Here is a 21823-nt window from a genome sequence, read left to right on the forward strand (position 1 = left end):
CTGCTTCCATAGTGGACTGTGGATGAGACAAAAATGTATATAAGACATATCCTGTAAAAACAGTTAGTAGGGCATCTCCAAGCCATGGTTAACAGAAGAGCCCTCAGAGCGAAAGCTAAAAACCTAAGCAACAGGGTAGGGCAGGTGGTGGTAGTTACAAAACAGATATTATTTAACATATATGAAAACATTTTTTCTAGAAATCTGATTCACTGCAGCAAGTTCCAGTATGATGAATACATTAAAATTGCTCAGGCTTGTTCCTTAGTCAAATCAGAGAATTTTCACAAGGTTAAAAGCAGCCTTCATTCAATTTATCTAAAGCCTTGCAAGTTATTACAAGAAAAGAAATTGGCTGGTTATGGTTAGATGAAGATAGTTTTAGCTCCAAAACTGTGTAGATTCAGTATACCAAACTGAATCTATAAATAGTTTATTTGATTGCTAGATATGAAAATAAACAATTTATCTTACAATTCTAATAATAATTTAATAAATAATAAATAAGTCATACCTGTCCTTCTGCACTAAGGAAACCTAACCTGTATTTATGTACGTACATACGTATGTATGTATATATGTGTTTGTGTTTGTGTGTATTCTGGTACAGTGAAGTTCAGTGCTAATTTACTCAGACAGAAGTCCCTTTAAGTTAAATGTTTTTACTCCCAAGTATGTGTACATAGAACTGTGGCCTTTACTATTCTGAAATGTTCATTGCATCAATGTAAGTTCAAGGAAGCATTTTAATTAATTGGCTTCGGGACAAGTTGGATGCCTTTCTATGGTCACATAAATAGTGTCATGGCATCATTTCAAGATCAGAAAGAAACATTGCCTACAATCTCTAACATTTTCAAAACAGCAGTTTCCCAGATATTTTATTCTATTAGCAATACATAAATCACCCGAGTATTTTCTTTTCAAAAATCACTTCCAAATAAAATGTTTATTTTAAGGAAAGATTTAACATCTTTGAAGTTAAATGAAGTATTAAAAATGGAAGGAGATTAAAATGTTTCTAGTGAAGTTGGAAAACCAGGGTCCAGAAAACATTGTTATATTGCACTAATTACTGGAGTATTTTAACTGTCTGTGGCCTATTTTTTATATAACTCCATCTTCTCTTAAAGCAACAAGTCATTTAGACATATCTATTGTCTCCACAAGCAGGATTTGAATATCCATGTAGCTAATCTTAAATTTGGCTAAACACCTGTTTTGTATTCATTTTTATTTGTGGCTACCAGAAGATAAAGATCATATTAGGAAACACAGGAGTCATGCTTTCTGATTAGGAATATCTTCCCCTAACAAAAGAACATAGGAAACTGCCTTATACTGAATCATACCATTGGTCTACCGTTTGGTACCAGATACAATGATGCTGGGAATTAAGAGACCTATAGTTCAACATATCTGTAATGTCTAAAGGTTGAGAATGATGGTCTAACAATTCTACAAGCAACCCCTGTCCTACAAGCTATATTTTTCAGATTCATATTTTCAACCCCTAAATCTACTAATCTTGTATCACTGATACTAGGTAGGTAGGTAGTTGGGTTGGTAGGTGGGGTGGGGGGGGAGGGAAGAAGTGAAAAATAGAAGTGTGAAGCCTCCACTAAGTTAAACAACTTACTTTGCCATTAACCCCCAACCCCCCACATATAAAGGGGTCCCAAATTCAGTGATCTCACTACAATGGCCTCTGCCACATTCCAAAACTGAGAAAATTGAGGGGGGGGGGACTAGAGTTCCACCCCCTGAAATATACTACCTGGTCATGTTATTAGGTTTCAGCCAGGTTCTATTTCTGCCATGCCTAGAGATGTCTGGGTGGGTACTTAGGACCTTCACTGTGTTCCACAAACATCTATCACTGAACTATTAAAAAAAAAATCAAAGAAAACTTTATCCAGAATTTGTTCTTTAATTACATTTGTCTGCTGCTCCACAACTTTAGATTCATTGGCTGGCCTATGACAACAGAATTTAAAAGCAGTATTGATTAAAAAACAGCCTGACACCATAATTTTTTTTAAGAAATACAAAAATATAAGAAAAATAAAACTCACAGTAGTTCTAAATTTTAAAAAAACCTGATTTTTAAACCTGTGAGATACAGATAGCAAGAGTTATTTAAAAGATCTAAATGAAGAAAATGTTTGTTAGGTGATGCTGTAAAAATGGGTAGTATTGGCAAGCTTCAACAGGGAAGCTGTCACTCAATAGGTTTCCCTCTAGCTAAACTCTCCCTGACAGTCACCAACTTATTTCCTTCTGGATATTAAGAGTCAATGAAATTAATTTCCTGTAATCATCATTAAATCTCAGCAATTAAAAAAGGAAGTGAAAATGGATGGGGGGGCAAATGCTCAAATTGTAATAGTGTCTAACTAGTACACAACTGGTCCCCCAAATCCTGCAATTTAGTGAAGAATCTCCAATCTCTACAGAAAGAAGATCTTTCAAAATATTTACTTTTAAAGCCTATCCCCTTTAAATAATGTATTATATGGCTAATTGGTTTCGGTTCCTCAATATAACAACTCAGAACCACTCTTTGCCCATGGGCACTTCTATAGCATTCATCATAAAACAAGACATGCTGGATTATGGCCAATTAACTTTTGGATGCTTTAGTTCAGAGTACATAAACCTATTACCTCTTTGAAAACAGTCAATATTCAATTTAAATCTAAGTGCTTAAGGTGTCCCTGGGGAGAGGATTTTAAATGACATTTTAACAAAATGAAAGAATTTAAAATAGTGTTTGTATTATTTAAAAACCTAGGGGCCATTTGTCTGAACATCAGCTGTAAAGAGAAAAGGAAGCTAAATGCCAGAGACCAAATTAACTAGCTCAGCAGGTTTCCCTACAGACAACATGGGTGAGGGAAGGTCATCAGTGAGCTTGCTATTTATCAAATATATCTATAAACTAATTATTCAGTTCAACTCAGCTGCCTTTCAACCTGGGTGCTCAGTAAAACCTCCAGTCATTAAGGTGTAACTTCATTAGGTTTCTCTCTATGGCAAGAATGTGGATCAAATTTAAGAAGCTCTCCTTGAGTCACAAGGCATCCCATCTATACCATATAACACTGATAGAGAATAGTGGTTCAAGAATTAACAAAAAAAAAAAAGAAAAAGGCAACTGTAGCTCAGATTTCCTGGGGGTGGCGGGGGGGAGGCACTACAAGATGATTTTCCTAATCATAAACCTGCCAAAAATTAAAATTTAGCCTCTGTGATCTGATCAACATTGATCACATCTAATACAGAAATCCATAAATTCAAAAATGTAGGTTCAGAAAGAACAATGCTCCACACAAGAGAGAAACAAGGAAATGGAATCTCTTGGCCTCTATTCTATCCCCAGATAGTAATATTAGGCCTTAGTTCAGTGGCTATGCTAGCCAACTTTCTATTTAAAATATGCCTGTGTATGTCAGAAGTGTACAATAGAAGAAAAATATACATGACGAAGCTACAGGGAAGGGCATGATAAACTACAAGAGTGGAAAAGTGGGTAGGGGAGAAAACCCTGACTGGATTTTATTAAGAATCCCTTGCTTTTGTCCTACAATTTAAATCAGTAAATAAGTACCATATTTGTTTGCTAGTTTGTTGAATTTACACACACACCTTTTTTTTTTTTTATGTACATGGAAAGTTCTCCACATTTTATCCTCTAGAACAACACTATGAGTGTTTGGTTTGAGAATAGTGACCATCAGCTGACTGAGTGGATATTTGGTCCTGAGTCTTCAGGTTCCTGTCCAAATCCTTTAATCATTTTAGAAAATACTGGACCTCAGAACTGAGTAGGAAAAGTTGCAGAAATTACTAATATTATAGCCTGAACCAAAGAACTAGAACATATTGTATTTTATAGTTGTGGAAAGAATCAATACTAGGGTCTTGCCATCTGCACTTTGAGCTGAGAAAACATAATGCTTACAACAATGTGCCTGCCACATTCTTCTCTATTATTGAACCTCTACGGTTCAACTACAGGTAGCTTGTTAAACATCATAGTATAACATAGCATCAAATGAACTGGTGACCTAAAAATTATTTTTACCTATTTGCCAATCCACGAAATATGAATGTAAGACTCATTTAGTTACAACATCTGGGCAAATTCTAACAAGATACTGCTTAACCTGCCGTGCTTTATCATCTGCACAAAGTTCTTACTTGTTGCTGGTACCAGAGAATTGACTATTGGGAAAAATAGATTAAACTGATTAAGCATGCAATTTAAAAGAAAAAAAATATGATTCTTGGGATACCAATAAAAACAACAGGAAATAAGATAAAAGCTATAATAGGGAATTTGTAAACAATATGTAACCTGGCTTGGCAATTATTTGTACTACCAACAGAACACTCTTGAACAATGAGTTAGCAATCTGTGATGATAGCACTAAGGGCATGTGGGCTACACCTGGAAACACACTCAACTCTACACAATGCAGTGGCATGCTCCCAACAAACATAGGCCAGAGTGCAAATTGATCATATGTGTGCTAGCAGCGCCCATGGGCTGCTCTTGGAACAAGGTGTCATCAATGTGTATACAAAGAAAGAAAGACAAGCAAAGAACTGATTAAAGTCACTCAAAGTGTGCCTCAGTATCTTTAGCCAGGATGGGTTTCTGCTATTTTAGTGAATTGATTAGACTGTATAAATCATTCCTGAATGAAAATGTATATTTACTGCTTTTGTAATTCTTTTAACCTTGGGTATATTTGCACCTTCCTGAATGGCAAATATAAGTTAAAAATCTATTTAGAAAATTCTGACATAAGTGAAGTTCACAGGAGCTTTTCTTGAACGTAATAGGTTCAGAATATCAAATGCCTAAACATCACTGAAATGCATTTGATTTCACTTATTATATTTTGAACCTTTGAAATAAGTACAATTCCAAAGATGGTTAGCTTATTTAACCTGCTATTGGCTCATTAGCCCAGGAACACAGTTAAGTTACATGCTGTATTAAGAGTTACGTATGAACATGCTTTTTTTTTAATATGGGTTTTGTTGAGTTTGTTTTGACCACAGAGGCCTTAATTTTGTTTATTATGAATATTGTCTTTGATGGTCTTGCAGTTACACAGTGTTTTAAATCCTGATTAATGTAAACCTTTCAGAGCCTTAGGAGTTGGATGGTATAAAAATATGTCACAAATAATAAGTAAGTAAGATAAATGATAGCCATATAAATGTATTAGAAATAAATATGTACTTGAATAATATTTGCATTAGATAAGTATATATAGAATTGTAAGTGTTATAATGACGTATTAACACATTCTTTTTTCTTTGCTGTATTTCTTTCACTTTTTTATTAAAGCACTTTCTATGTGTTTTTTTCCCTTCTCAATAATAATGAATAAATACATGAGATGTAATGATGCTAAATGGGTATAATTTTTATTAGATAAAAGAGTGCCTGCAATTTGTATTTTCAATATAATCTTACAAGAATTGTAATAGCTGTTCAAATTAAACCTTACATAAAATCCTACTCTGACCCCATAGATGCTTTCTTTGGACTAAGCACCAGATTCCACCATTAATTCATTTAATGAATTAGCTGCTATACAATGATACTGAGTCTGAAACTGCAATCTTACAAAAAGATAAGGCTTAGGAAGTGCTGAAAGGTCTTTCAGTTTCCACAGCAGATAAACACAGTTTTCATCAGGTTATAACACAAATGACAAGAGCAGGATTTGTGTATGTGTTATACATATGTATGTAATTTACATGTATGTAAATACATACATATGCATGTATGTATTTCTATATGTGTATGTATGCATATATGTACATACATGCAGTATACTCTATTAAGTAATAAAACATATTGTGATTGGCCTATGGGGTCTGACTACACCTGTGTGTGTGTGTGTGTGTAAAATAAAAGGCTTCTTCTACAAAATGTCATTATCACTGCCCCCTCTCCCAATAACTCCATTCCTTCTGCCACATGAACATTCTTATTAGGCATAGCCATTTTTTTTCCTCATAAAAAATGGCTAGGCCTATAGTAATTCTTCAATACCCCAATGTGAAATGGTTTTCTATATGCAAATATCAGTTTTGTCCCAGGAAAAGAAACAGATGTTTTTTCAGTAACGCCATATGCTTGTAAGATCTCAATTCTGCATGGTGAATATCTACTCCAGAGGCAATGTATTTTTAAAGCACACTCTCTGAACAGAAGATAAATCTTCCCTAAAATGACATTAATACTATAATCCTACTGTGATACCGACACATGTCCCCCCTCCCTTTTACTAAAATAGTTTGTTCCGTTCTGGAATATCATCCATTCTGGTTTAATGGCGGAGAGAATGCATAGGAACAATTCATAAATAAATCATACTATACAATCAAGAATATGAAGAACTATATACCTTTTCCCCAAAAACTGGACACACACACATTTAGAGATTTATTTGTAGATGCGGAGCTGGAGCTAGAGCTAGAACTAGAGCTAGAGCTGGAGACAGTACTGGCTGGCTGGATTGATGGCTGGCTGGCTGGGTGCTAGGCCTCACAGTTCCAGAAAGAATCCAGAACACTTTATAGACTTACTATGCTCAGCTAGATGAGGAATGGGTGGTTTCTCCAACCATACATAGTCTGTTCCCTTCTTATTCCTTTTCCAAAGGTAGGTAGGTAAACTTTTATTACAGTCTTTGACCAACATGTGTCAAAGTATATATTAAAGATGGCAACTAAAATAAGTTATGTGAGTTTAGGAAGAAAGGAAGGGGAAAAGAGTTTTAAAGGTATCGAAGAAATGTAAGTTTTGTTGGACAGTATTTGTTGCCTCACTCTTGTAGCAGCAAGGCAAAATTTGGCATTATGGGTGATAGTGATTTTATGGTCTGCTAAAAGATAGGAGACATATCATGGGCCATCACTCCCTGGGCATTCTTTTATGAGTGGCTGGATTAATACCTCATGCAGGTTCAGGTAGAAATTACAGTCCAGCAGGACATGCTGAACATCCTCTATGGCATGGGAGTCATAGAAGCAAAATCATTTATGGAAGGGAATTTTTGATATTTGCCATCAATAACTGCTGAAGGGAGTATGCTGAAACTAGCCAGAGCAAATGCACTGTGGTGTCTATTGTTTATTACAGATTGACAATAATCAGCTGGCTCTGTGGTAAAAGACAGTCTCCAAGACTTATGTAGCCTTGGTGCTAAACTAATGTCATGTTGCCATCCTGTATCAAGGATCCTCTCCTTCAATTATCTTTTTGCTTGGTTATATCCCATCCTATGTATTGCCTCATTAGAGAAGCCATAGGCTGCCAGTTTTGCTCTAATGGATATCTTCCAGGTAGATTGGAAGTTATCTCTGTTAATGAGGAATGACAGGCCTGTTGGCTTAAAGAGTAGTTTTAGCCAGTAATTAAAAATAACAATCCAGATCCTGACTTCTATCCTAGTAATTCCTAGTTCTAGTCTTAAAGCTGCATTAGATATGCATCTAGCGACTTGCATGATTGCTCTTAAGAACTTGGACTGTACCTTCACGGCTGCAGTTAGGTTAGTGTAAGACCCCACTTGAATCCCATATAATAGTTGTGCCATAGCTTTTGCCTCAGAAGGTTATAGGCAGCTGGAATATAATGGCCACCTTTAGAGAGATAAAAGGACAGGATAGCTGTGACACTTCTCTGGGCAACCTGCAATATGTGGGCCAAGTGCGGGTCCCTGCGTCCCAAGGAGTGAAAGATAATTCCCAGGTAATTAAAGCATTTGACTTGCTCAATATTATTGCTATTGATATACCAACTATGAATTTTAAGTCCTTTGTTAAAGGTCAGAATTCTTGTTTTTTTGGTAATTTATCAGCAATTTTTCTTTTTCACAATATTGAGCAAAGGATCTAAGGGCTCTTCACATCCCAACCACAGATAATGATAGAATAACTGTGTCATCAACATACAAGAGAACTGAAGGGTGTCTATCAGCTAATATTGGTGGGTGAAAATTGCCTTTATTGAGGTGTTGTGTAACTGAATTTATGTAAAATTAAAAAGTAAAGCAAGCCTTGCTTTAGTCCTCGGGCTGTCACTATTGAGTTGGTTAGCTGCCCTTGGGGACCACATCTTACCCTCAGGTTGCTATTGCTATAAAGTTTATATATTAGTAAAAGTAATTGTTTATCTATGTTGGTAGATAGCAGCTTCTTCCACAATAGTTCTCTCAATGTGGAATCAAATGCAGATTTGAGATCTACAAAAGCTGCAGAAAGAGAACCTTTGGATTCAAAGGTGTATTTCTCCACTAGGTGTTGTAGGATTATCACTTGGTCTATGGTAGATCTTCCTGGTCTAAAGCTAGCCTGTTCTTCAGCTAGGATATTGTTGCCTTCAATCCAATCATAAAACTTCTCAAATAGGTGTTTGGCATAGATTTTGTCCCTTTCCAAAGGACATCAGAATAATCCTACACACTTTTTGCTACACTAATACCATTTTAGTTCCACTCTTCTTTCTCCTGTGTGTCACTCTAGGCTGACACTCATATGGAAATATACACACAGCTACATTATGTCCTAGGTAGAGTAAATATGAAGAAATGAATGAGGACTCTGAAGCCTGCCAGATTCCAGCAGCAGGAAGCAGAGACGTCCCTGACAAAAAGCTGTGGCCGAGAGGAACAGCACAGGCTTTGAACACAAAAGATACCAAGCCCAAACCTTCACTGGAGAAATAGTCTATCTCAAAATGTGGAGATCTGCTCTTATCTCAAAACAGGCAACAGTAAGTTTCATCTGATGGTGCCTTCTTATGTTTGTAAGCCACCAGAAGGGAAATGACTTAAAAACATAATAAAGTTATGCTCCTTTTAATTGCATATCTAAAAAACAAAACAAAACAAAAACCCAAACCTTTTCTCTAATTGGTTTACCTGGGGGGAAAAATGCACAATTCTTATACTACATTCATACTTTTTTCTAGGAAAGCACAATTCAATGCACCCATTTAAATGACTCTGAGAATTCATTCTAAATCTTTGCAAAGCCTAATGTTATATACAAGAAGGAAAAACTCCAGTCATACTTGCATGCTAATAAACTGAACAGAAAGGAAAGAGGTGGGGGGAGCCAAGGCATGTTATGATCTCCTGAATAAAGCATCTAGGAGAGGACACAATTCACAAACATTACCCTGACAAGATTATTTGACAGGTCAGTTAATATAAATGTGTTAGCTCACTGGACAAGATAACAACAACCATATTAAGAAAGCACCGATCCCCTTCCTGAGAGGCTTAGAAGGTGGGAGGAGAGCGGGGGGTGGGGGTGGACTTGATTATATGCAACATAATAAAAACATATGTAGATTCAATAAATATACTGTAATCAAAAACATCATTTTAAAATTCCATAAATACCAGTTTGGGGAACTCAGGAAAACCGAGTGATTGTCAAAATGTGAGCTCAGAATTATTATGGCCATAAAAATCTTCATTCGTACAAATATTACAGCAATATCAAGTATTGTCAGTCATCCATATTTTTATTGGCATGCACAAGCATAGAGATTTTGTTTAGATTTCAGCACAACTCTGTGGCATGTACACCACAGGCTTTTTCTGTGGCTTTGAAGGAATAAGAGAAACTTGCTAGAAAGCCAGCAGAAAGATCATTTTCCATGGGCCAAGTGTGGCCCCATCAATCTGGTTTTGTTTTCAACTGGGGACTGTGCAACATAGCAAGCTATGTTACGTCCAAGGGAAACAAGTAACAGTAGTCAACACAATTTTCAAATGAAAACCTCAGTAGTTATAAACCATTCTTCATGAGAATCTTTGTATGGCTTCTTCTTGAGGTATACAGTTTCCTGACCACAAAGTTCCTTGCACTGCATTTTCTGGGCTTTAGACCAATAGAATAAGGGGCTTAAAAGAGGGGTAAGTCAACAAAGTAATCCTTAAGGATTTTGAAGATGGTGCAGATATAATACCTACGTGAACAAACCTCACTTTAGCATCTACAATATTCAGCATTAACAGTAGTTAAAATGGCCTTTGACTTATGAGTTCCTTTTCATTAAACTAAATACATTAATTTAGAAAAAAGACAAAATCTAGACATAAACAGGACTTCCCTCTCTTCCAAACAAGAACAGCCATTTTAAAATGCAAAATTTAATATTACTGTTATTAAATAACATACCACGCTAAGCATATTGTAAAATACTGGGCAGAGTCCACTACATATTCAATATTACAGTTGAGAAATCCATCTTACTTTTGAAAAAGATGACACATGCTTTGTTTTAGAATGAATACCTTAGCAAAAACAAAAAGCAAAAAACCCCATGGCCTTTATATGTGTGATTGATTGTACAAATTAAAATTAAGCATCAGTAGGAGGACTTACTTAGGCCAGAGAAAATGAACGATATATGTAGATCAAAGTAAAAATTAACCCCTCAAATCTCCTTAACCAAAAAGTTACCAAGCTTTCTTAAAGTAGGAATAGTGTCCACAGGTTTGAAACTGACAACATATAGAATTGTCACAGATACTAGTCCTAGGAGTTGCACCTACAGTCAATTTTTATTTGAAATTACTCTTCTGTATTATATCTCCTATCCTGGTTCCATAACCATACTGCTGAAACTCAAATAGTATGTGTGTGTGTGTGTGTGTGTGTGTGTGTATACACATACACACACATATAGTCACAGTACTTTTCCTCAAAGCTGACCAACATCAATGATGACATGCATCTCAGCAAATATATGGAAAATGTGATGAGGTCTCCATAGATGATCATCTTTGAAGAGATCACTTTGGGAGCTGGAGACATATAGTTGCTTCTGTAGGATCTGAATGTCCTATGCCTGATCATGTTCAGAACAAAACAGAAACCAGAACTCACCTCCGGGTTCTGAAGTGGTGTCTTCACCAACTAGACTATCTGATGGCCGAGCCAATGAAAATCCAGCCATGGTGATCATCACCAGGCAGATAAGGCAATATGAATCCCAACTGAACATCTTCTCAGTGCCAGTCTGTGGTTGTCTTCCATAACTCCATGTGGACTTTAATCCCATCTGAACTCTTCTAAAGAAACATGGACTGAAAGCAGCACTTAAGCCTTGGTAAATATCTTCTTATTCCCAGCTTCTACCAATTCTCCTGAAGAAAAAGGGGAAAGATGTGAGTTAAGGTAGTCACCAAAATGACAACATTACATTCTTCTGAAATACCCCAAAATATGTATCCTTAATCATCATCAGCTCAAGCAAATACTGTCCTTAACAGTAGATAAAATCATGAACTGGATGGAATTGTAAATAGTGACAGCAAAACAGCTTGAGAAACAAATACAGAAGCTCCAAGGATTAACTTGGTATTGACTGAGATAGTATTCTCTTCTTTCAGGAATGCCTCAGTCCATCAGAAATTTCAGCAGATTACACATAATAAAACTTCTGCCTCATTTTGAAATTGGTATTAGCCTAAAGAAATTGTTGAATACCAGAATACCATCTTATATGAATAAAGGCAATATAAGTACCAACCTGAGCACATGAATTTAAATTCCAGCTCCCATAATAAATCACTGAGCCAATTTTAAGCTGCCATAATAACATATAGTATAGTACTGAACTTTAATGTTTTATTGAAATATTAAACTCCACAAACATTGGGGAAAAAACTCCCCTACACATAGAAAGCAAACGTGCCACTGAAAATAATTTTAGCCTGGCCTTTTTTCTGATGTGCTGTCTATAGGAAAATTATGGATGTTGGTTTAAGCAAACCAAACACACAGAAAACCATCTTCAACCTAAAGTGACGCAGTTTGGAAAGACTTACTAAAACTACTTTTATGCTCTGTTTCTGTAAAGTGGAAATACGGGTAATCTTCCTCCAGATGGAAACAATGTAAACATCATAAATAGTACTTAGCACTTCTAATTTTCAAAATTAATTGAATGTATTTGAAAATATTTTTCTAAGGTACAAAGCAATCCTATAACTTATATGCAGGTTTCCTTGGAAGCAAGGATCTTTATTTTCAGTGGTGTCACATTACTAAATTAGTGAGGCACAAATATATTATAGCCACATTCACTTCATGGCACTTGACGTTTCTAAATTCTTATCAGTTTATTCAGTTTTCTCAGATCTTTTAATGGAAATATTTGTAACTGTCTTCTCTGGATATCCTGGAATATGCTACACCTAGTAATAAGGAAGAAAAAGGTGTTTACTTACAGTGTTTAGGAAGCCACTGAAAAGCATTCAATATGTTGTGATTACTGCGCATCATTTTTAGCAACGTCTGTTATGTTTGAATAAAATGAATGAATGATGCACTGATACTGTGGGTGCTTCTTTTATGTTAATGTTTTACTCTACACAGCCCCGAACCTTTTGATTGGGAGATACCAACATGGCTGTAAATAGCTAAATATAAATAAATGATATAAAGCACTAGCAGCGATTACTAGACTAGAAGATGGTCTTAGGGGAAGGAAAGTAGCTGGAACGTGTGGCTCCATGACATGTTAAAGGTTCTGCATCCTTTTAGATAGCCAGTCAGATGGCAACACTTAGCTGACCTTAGTTGATCTAAAGGCAAACCACAGTTAGACCTGTTTAGTATCTCACTGGGAGATCAATAACAAATACTAGGTCTATAGGCTAGATTGGGTAGATGAAAAAGACAGTGGCAAACCAATCATGTATTTTGCTAAGAAAACTTTGTGCACATATCCATTAAAAAGCTAGTTTGATGTAGTGGTTAAGGCACCAGGCTAGAAACCTGAAGACCATGAGTTCTACTCCCACCTTAGGCACAAAGCCAGCTGAGTGACCTTGGGCCAGACACTCTCTCTCAGCCCTAGGAAGAAGGCAATGGCAAACCACTTCTGAAAAACCTTGCCAAGAAAACTGCAGGGACTTCTCCAGAGAGTTGCCAGGAGTCAAGACTGACTTGAAGCCACCTCCCCAAAAAATAATCCATTAAATCATCAGAAGTCAAACTCAACTTGAAGGAGACTTGATTCTGCTCGTTTTTTAAGCATAGCAATTTTAAGATATAGGTAGTCCCCAGTTTAAGAACGAGTTCCGTTCCCAAGGTCTGTCCTTAAGTTGAATTTGTATGTAAGCTGGAACAGTATTATTGTATAATACTGTATAAGTAGTATTGTGTAATGCACTCGAACCATTGTGTATTTAACTCAAATTTTGCTACAATAGGCTCCATTCTTAACTATGGGTCACCTGTAACCCAGGCGTTCTTAACCTGTATCTGATTGTTGCTTAAAATTCAATTTTTTTAAAAAAAATGAATTTTGTTTTAAGCAAATAATGTAATTGTAGACATGCACAGGCCTATCATGTGTCATTTTGCAAAATTACTGCATTCTATTTTTGCACTGTGCAGTCCTTCTCTGAGTTTGTATGGCTGGAGGCCAAGAATCAATTAGAGCAGACTCTCTTTATCAAGGTGCATGCCTTCAGACACTGCAAGATTAAAGATAGAGCAACTCCATGCTCAGTTCAGGGACGGGTGGCCTTACTTGGTTGGAAGTGTATAATAAAGTGCCCTTTCAGGCAATTACGTCTGCAAAATTATCTGAGCATTCTGCTCTGGAGCCAGTTATTACATGACAGAATGCTTCTTGAGTCCGTGATTTGTGGGCAGGAATGTCCATTTGTATATACAAAGAGTAGTCCTGAAATCAGGAACTCAGGATTAGCCCCAATGACGTCTATAACTATTCTTGTACAACAAGGTAGATGCTGCCCAGACCATACAAGGAATGAAGTCCCTGCCTAGCAGGTTTATATTTCCGTTGAAGCATGGCAAGTTGGGCTGGATGGAAAAGTATAGAAGGGTCGTCCTGCACCATGCCAGCAGAATGGAGAAAGACCAGAGGGCAGAAAAGCTGGTCAAATCCATCCTCTGTTAATTTTGCATGTAGCCCTTCATCCTTGAACTCAGTGCTTGACCTTAGATACTGCTTTTGACCTCAGTCCCGGCCTGTAAAATGGAGATCAAAATATTGGCCTAACTTACAGGACAGTCATAAAAATTATTTGAGGTGATGCATACAAAGGGCTCAGGGAATAGGATTAACATTGGACTAAAGCAATACTTCAAATCTTTGCTTAGCCATTAAATTACTTGGGCATAGCGCTTTCAGGATCATCTTCCTCACAGTTATATTGCAACTAACATGTTTTATAGGTACAATTATCATCCACAGCATCCCATACATATATAATGCTACCAGGAAGATTAAAGTTTATTGGTTTCCTTTGTTCTCTCCACAGTCACCTGAATCTGTAACTAGTATAGAAAAATAACAACGTTTGGATATAATCCAGCAACAAATATATAACTTTTGTGATTACTCTGAAAGTTTTGTTGGCTCGGATGAGATCTGTAAAGCAGTTTAATAATTAAAAGAAAATACTTCTGTTATTTTTTTTTAAAAGTACTCAAAACTCAGAAGAGTAAGAGTTTATGCTTATCAATATGAGATAGATCTCCAGAAACAAACAAAAATTATGAAAGGAAGTAAGATTCCGCCAATTTTGTTTTGTTTTTTGCCCTCTCACTTCTACACCACGCTCTTTCAACACATCTATAATTCAAGGCTGTCTCCATTTCATTCTGTATGTTTGGAATTTTAGTTTACAGGTTCATTCATTCACTAAATGCTCACTCATTGATTCATTCACTCTTGCCTCTTTTTCTATTTCAGTACTTTCAATTGTATTGAATTGTACTGAATATTTTACAATTGTGAAATAATTCTGTGCACCAAAGGAAGGCACTAGATTCCATGCAGCTTTCATTAATAACATACAAGGGAAAAGGAAACAGAGACAAAATCTTTTTGAGGTCTCTCACAGATTTGTCAAAACTGCATTATCAGCTTTCCTTTCATGCCAGCTTTTCTCCAACCAGATGTATTGAATGATGGTTCCTATAACCTCCATTTAGTAAGTTGGCTAGAGGTGATGAGAGTCATCTTCTGGAGATCACCTGATTGGGGGAAGGCTGTGTTATACTCTCAAAGGAAGAAATATGTTCAGTCTTGATTGTCTGATGTAATACTTTAAACCTAAATGCTGTAAGTGGAACTTCATGATTCAGAAGTAGTATCCATTATTTTTGGACTTAGCATCTTTTCCAATAACATGCTTGGGTAAACAGAGATAGGACAGGGCTCTCTTTTTTTTTTACATGAGCTCTTCTTAAATTCTGTAATTATTGTTGGAAATTAGACTGAATTAACCTCTCCAGGCATATTAAAGAAATGTATGAAATATAAACGGACATGGGAAATTTAAGAGGAAGCAATTTAACCTCTGTAGTTGTATATTGGTTATAGCCAACACCTGACATGCAGAGTCATGTTCTGCATAAAAATCTTCTTCTAAACCTTTTTAGCACCTCTGGGCTTTAGCATGGCCTTGCTAAGGAGAAACAAAGTACTGATCTCAGTGGAAATCAAGAATACGGGCCCTTGCAAAAATGAGTGTTCTAGATTATCTTTTATGTTCTGTAGAACAGGGTTTCTCAACCTCAGCAACTTTAAGATGGGTGGACTTCAACTCCCAGAATTCCCCAGCTAGCATGCTGGGAGTTGAAGTCCACCCATCCTAAAGTTGCTGAGGTTGAGGAACCCTGCTGTAGAATGTGAGAGATGGGTGAGTTTATTCTGTATAGGTCAGACCTTACCTTAAGTACCTTGTCCAGTTCTGAGTACCATACTTTAAGAAGGCCTGAGACAAACTGGGACAAGTTCAGGGAATGCAATGAGGAATAAACAAGGCAACAGTCAAGGTACCTATACTCTATGAAGACAAAGGCTGAAGGAATTGGAGATGTTTAGCTTTGAGAACAGGAAAGGGGAGGGGGGTCGGTATATGGTGCCTGCCTTAAGTACTTGTCAAAACAGAAAGGTGGAGTTAGCATAAATTGAAGAAATAAATATAAACACAATAGCACTCTTCAAGTTCCTGGAAATATAGAAGAAAGTCAACACCTTTTCTCTAACAACACCCCCCCCCCCATGCAGGACCCAGAATAATGGATTTAAATTACAGGTAGGCAGATTCTGTTTGCCCTATCAGTTAGAGCAATTTGTTGAAACAAAGGTTGGAGAGCCATCTGTCGGGGATGCTTTGATTTGGATTCCTGTCCATAGCAGGGGGTGAGATTTGATGGTCTAAACAGCCCTTTCCAACTCTGGATTCAGTGATTCTACAAATATCCCTTAACAGACCTGATCTGAACTAAAGTGGAGACAAGTGCTGGTAAGCCTAATTTCAATTTCCTATTTTCTCTTGACAACAAAAGCCTCTCTTTGCTCACCAGGCAGTGGAAGCAGTTATACCTTCTTAAATTCACACCAAAATCAGATTTAACTACATCGCTCTTTTCCCAACACACATTAGTACCTCCCCCACACACAAACAATTTATGGAACCCCATCCTCATCTTCCAAAGTAGATGGGCCTATCTTGGAGAAGGCCCAGGTGAAAAAACAAAAACAGACTTCCTCCAACTCACTTGCTGGAACTGCTGCTAAATCTTATCGTGAGACTGCCTATCCTGAGTAATTATGGACCTCCATACCAATGTTTGGAACACAGCCTCAGCATGCTTTTTTGGCCCTCACAATTCTGGCTTCCTGACTACAATAGCATAATCCCTTTTGGAGACTCGGGCTCAGCAAAAGTCTCACATGGTGTTTATTTTTCCCCTTGAAAGGGAACTCTGTCTCTCCTCTCTGCCTTATACTGGGGCGGAGTTGTCAGCCTTCCATGATTGATGGCTCACCTTGCCACCCCGCACATCAAGTCAATTTTCACCTCCTCACATACCTGCCCAAAAGTCTTTGCCAAAGTGACAAGCACTGGGGGAAAAAACAGCCTGGGGTTGGAAGCCATACCAAATTTCTTCAAGCTGTAGCTCTGCATTTTTTTTTATTTTTTATTTTTTAAAAGCACAAGCAAACAAGTAGTACTTGTTCTAGATTGGCAGTAATTAAATCCAAGCCAAAGTATTCATTTTAATATCATCCCATTGTTATGTGTGTGATGTTTATGAGTCCCCAGGGTGGTTGTAATTTGTAGACAGTACGTTGTCTAAATCAATATGCCAGCCTGCCTATCCACATTGGGCATTAAGTGTACAGTAAAATATGTGCACTGATGTATCAATGCTCCATAACCAATTAGCTGGGTAGCAATTAAGTGATGGTACACTGGAACTGATTGCCAAGGGAGAGCAGGGCCCCTCTCCCTTTCTGCCCTATAATCTTCAAAGTGATCAACTATTAAACATTAATTCTGGAAGGTTATTTGGGAAAACAGCCCAGCAGCCTCAATAGTTTTGCATTGTCCAAATTCCTTTCAGTCACTTTCCCACCTCCACCCGCAGGACTAGCTTGTGTGTCTCCCAAGACTTCTATGGATCAGAGAGAGAAATCTGCATTTTAATTGACATTCCAAAAGAGGACTGAGGCTGCTTATTGCAGCCTATTCAAACCAAACAGGCTTTTCAAATGAAAATGAGTAAAGGCAAGTAGAAGATTTACAGGGATTTGTACAAGAAAGACAATGAGGTTTGAAATGTCGATGGTGCTTCATACCAACCAAATAATGGGCCATTATTTGAAAGGGCATTTTTATATATTAAAATATCAGCAATTGGGTGTGAGAGAGGATCACTCTCTCTCACTCTCATTCTCTCTCTCCCGCTCCCTTTTTTTTTAGGTACTTAAATTCTGAATCACTAACCAAAGGGAAGGAAAAGGGGGGGGGGGAACCCCTGAAATAGTAAAGATCCACAAGAAGAAATTCTTGTACCTTTGGTTTGAATTAGTACTACATCACGTTTCTACTAAGCTCCGTGTAAATCTTTGCTGTTTATACACATACTGCAGCATTCACTAAAGGATTCCATGTGTTATAATTTTTCCTAGCTAGGTCTTTCTTTGGCACAATAAGTGAAAGAATTTACGAACATGCAGGTATGACATATGTAGGGCTCATGTAACTTGATGTTCCTGCAACTGGATAAGCTACAGCCACTTCTTCATCTGAAATCCCTTCTCTTCAAATCAGAGTCCTTTAATATTATGCCAAGCAAAGTGGAGCTCTACAATTCAGATCCTGTTTCAACCATAATAATTGGTAGTGTATTATTATTTTTTACTAGAACATGCTGCGCATATTTCATTATCTGGAACGTTATGGGAGGGATCAGGATGGGTGTTCAGCATTTTAAAAACATGGTGCTGGAGCTCAAACCTCAGTATAAAATTCTTCCAGGGAGAACTTGAGATCCTGTCCCTTGAGGCCCCTCAAAAATTGGGGGGGCAGGGAAGAACTTGGCATAGGCTAAAATGTTTGCTTGTACTTCAGATGTTCCCTGTTAAGCCTAAATGTTAGAAAGAGTTTTAGGAGTTCAATTAAGCCACGGTTCAGGAGGCATTACAACAGGTTTGGGGATATCTCTGGGAGAGGGAAGTTAAGCATACCTCTAACGCTATGAAGATTAGGAGTTCGGTTTTTTTTTTTTCAGATTCAAGAGCTGCTAAGGCAAAAGCAGAAAGACATGACTGGGAACTTTTGTCTCCGTCCTGAAAGCCCAGAAAGGAGAAGGAGAGATTCCAGTTCGATCTGCTATAGGAACCCGGGTGGCAGCGAAGAACACGCACCTAGACCACATTCCCCACCGTGGCATTGATTCCCGTCGAACTCAGTGCGCTAGAGCGAAAGATGGGCTGGCACTTTTTTTCGCTTCCTCGGAGACTCTTCAACGTAAACCACATCACCGCGAAATCGCTCTTATGACAAGAGCCGTTTAGGAGGGGATTAAAAAAGGTTTGCTAGGCGGGGGGGGGGGGGGGGAGGAAGGAACCTGTCAGAAACAGAAGGCGGCTCCTCCAAAGCAGCGCCTCGCTCCATCACGTCAGACTGCTCGAAACTGGGGGCGCCAGCTCGACCCACCGAAGGCCCCTTGGTAGGGCTGCACCTAGTTTAACCAATTTCACCCAAGCCGATTGAGCGACGGAAGTCACTTAAAAAATAAAACACGGCAAAACTGCCAAACTTCGGAACAACGCCGCTCCGGAGAGAACACGGGATGCCGCCCCCCCCCCCCGGTCCTCCCCGCGCCTCCGGGAAGAAAAAGCACAGACGCGCACTGTCTTGAAATTTTGATCAGCAACACACGTTGCTACCCCCCCTCCCCAAGCCCAAAGTGATTGTTGGGAGGCGGGGAGGGGGGGTTAGCCAGAAATGGCTCGAGGAATCGTGTTCTTTCCGATCCTTGAAAGCGGGGGATTACGCCGTCTTCCCCAGTCGCCCCCCTCTTCTCCGCCTCCCCTCCCCCGGCCGCTTTGCGCCTCTCATCTACAAGCCAAGCCTGGTCCAATTACCTTATATGAAAAGGCTCCGAGTGAGCGATCGGCTATTCCCTTGCACAGGCGTGTGTACTGGATGGACGTAGCGACGAAGACAGGCTCTCCGAAGGAGGCGCGGGAGACAGAAACAACCTTTGCAAAAACACAACAATCGTCTCCGACTTTATTCCATGTTCGGGCGCTCAAAGACGTCGGTCCGAAGTCCCAGACCCGGGCAGGGGGAATCGGTGGTCGCCACCTCCATCCCCACTCCTCAACCCTTCCCCTCTCTCTCCCACCCCAAGACTCTGTGGGGCAGACGGCAGAGGGGAGTAGGAGTGTTCGGTCAAAAAAAGAAAGACAAAGACAAAAAAAAATATTAAATTTAAAACAGTAACAAGAGAGAGACGAAAACCAGAGTATCAAAAAAAAACTTTTTTTTTTGGTCTCCGCGCTTCACTAAGGAGCCAGATGAAGAAGAATACAGCCGTTCGCAAAGTTTTCTCTTTCAAAAGCAGGGCATAATAGAGATGTTTCGAGTCCCGATCATTCGGGATCCATTCAGAATCCTCTCGCCACCAAACTCTAAAGCTTTATCAACTCTACAACCCCCTTTTCTCCCTCTCCTCCCCCTCCTTCTCTTGGTCACTCCCCCGAAGTTGAAACCTGAGCCATTTCCTGGACAGTTCCTCTGCCAATCACAAGCGGTTCAGCAATTCCCCTCGCGCTTCATATACATTCAGGAGAACTCGGGTTCGCTCTCGCTTTTTCCCGCAACTTTAAAGAAGCGCTCAAGTGGGGAAAACGCCTCCAAGCGGCACCACAGAAACAGCCGTGGGAGAGAAAAATACCTTCCTTTTTTTTTTTTTACGCACGCAGACACACGCACACACGCACACAAAGTTTTGTGGATTTTTACCGCCTAAACTGTGGTGGGGTGGAAGGTTAAAAGTCAATATTCCATACTGTCTGGAATAGCATTCGATGATTCTGCTTCCTTTTTTGGCCGGTTTAAGAAGTTCCGCAGTGATACCAAGGGATGTTTCCAAGAGGTACTCAGTCTGGAGAATTTTTTCTGGTTCCTCTGTCAGTCCCCCGTCGATAAGATTGGAACTTTAACAGCCAAATATTAGACAATATTCTATATGCCAGTCACACACAACTGCTCAGTCAAGAGAGTAGTGACTGGTCTGTCATAGAAATTGACAAAAAGATGAAATCAGACTTGCTTTTTGTCATCTTAGGCAACTTTATTATTACATAAACCAGGATAAATTATTTTTATTCTATAAATTACCTACAAAGATCAGAACCATGCAAAACATGGTATTCTCTGTGACGCTATATGGAAGTGAACACTGGATTTTGAAGAAGCAGGATAGGAAGAGTAGTGATGCCTTTGAACTTCAGTGTTGGAGAAGACTCTTGAGAATACCATGGACAGCCAAGAAAAGAAACAAATGGATCATTGAACAAATCAACCCAGAGTTCTCACTTGAGGCACAAATGACCAGGCTCAAATTTTTCTGCTACAGAGAGGTTATGTGAAGATCTAGCTCTCTAGAGAAGGCTTCAATGCTGGGAAAAGTAGAAGGAAAGAGAAGAAGAGGATGACCAGCAGCAAGCTGAATAGACTCAGTTACAGTGGTGATGAGTGCCCTGTTGGAAGACCTGAAAGACTGGGTTAGGGACAGATTGTCATGGAGAAAATCTAGCTGGTCACTAAGGGTCATTGATGACTTGATGGCACATAATGAATAAAAATCCTATAAATGTTTATGTAAAGCAAACTAATCAGTCCCTGTTCCCCTAACATGATTCTTAGCTATTTACTCCCCCATATTAGTTCTAAAGTTTTCTGGTGGCATCTGGAAAGACAGATATGCAAGAGGAAACAAAATTCTTATGCAAATAGTTCTGGTTGTAAGCCACAATCCTATATCTGTATCATTTTCTCAGTGAAATCCTATGAAGTTCAGTAGAATTTGCTTCCAAGTACATGTATACAGGACATGCAAGTTTGCCATGGAACTTGGATATTTCCACAATGCTATGGACTTCTAGTGGTCTTTGCAAACTGGGTCAGTTAACTCCAGAAGTCAGTTGGCTACACTGCTGTTTGGGAGGTAACACAACAGAGATCATGATAGCCCTTCAAGGTAGCCCAGGCAAGAAGCACAACCATGAATACTAATTCTATCTTTACTGTAAGGTCACGTCAACAGAATCTTGCAAGTCCAAAAGTATCCCTCTCATCCCTTACTTTTACTCTCCTGAAAATTAGGAAGGTCCCTTCTGAGATGCTTTCTCCACACCCCCACACCCCTTCTTCAGGCTCAGATTTCATTTATCAGACTGTTGTCTAGGCTGTGGCTCTTCCTC

The 21823-nt window shown here is 38.6% G+C and overlaps 1 protein-coding gene across 6 annotated transcripts in view; it reads right to left on the minus strand.

Annotated features, from left to right (window-relative positions):
* FGFR2 (fibroblast growth factor receptor 2) overlaps positions 1-20039 on the minus strand; it is a 120446-nt gene extending 100407 nt beyond the window's left edge. For 4 of the 6 annotated variants that reach the window (XM_088132187.1, XM_015888811.3, XM_015888810.3 and 1 more), the window contains exons 1-2: positions 19478-20039; positions 10936-11195 (exon numbers count right to left, since the gene is read on the minus strand). In XM_088132187.1, coding sequence (XP_087988313.1) covers positions 10936-11110 — 175 coding nt within the window. In that variant the 5' untranslated portion in view covers positions 11111-11195; positions 19478-20039. The remainder of the gene's footprint in view (positions 1-10935; positions 11196-19477) is intronic. The other 2 variants (XM_088132188.1, XM_088132186.1) reach the window with 1 other exon arrangement.
* Between the last annotated feature and the right edge of the window lie 1784 nt (positions 20040-21823).

This window comes from Python bivittatus, unplaced genomic scaffold, assembly GCF_059951505.1.
Source record: "Python bivittatus isolate LINGU-HERP-01145 unplaced genomic scaffold, Pbiv_v1 ctg000980_np1212, whole genome shotgun sequence".
Lineage (NCBI taxonomy): Eukaryota > Metazoa > Chordata > Lepidosauria > Squamata > Pythonidae > Python > Python bivittatus.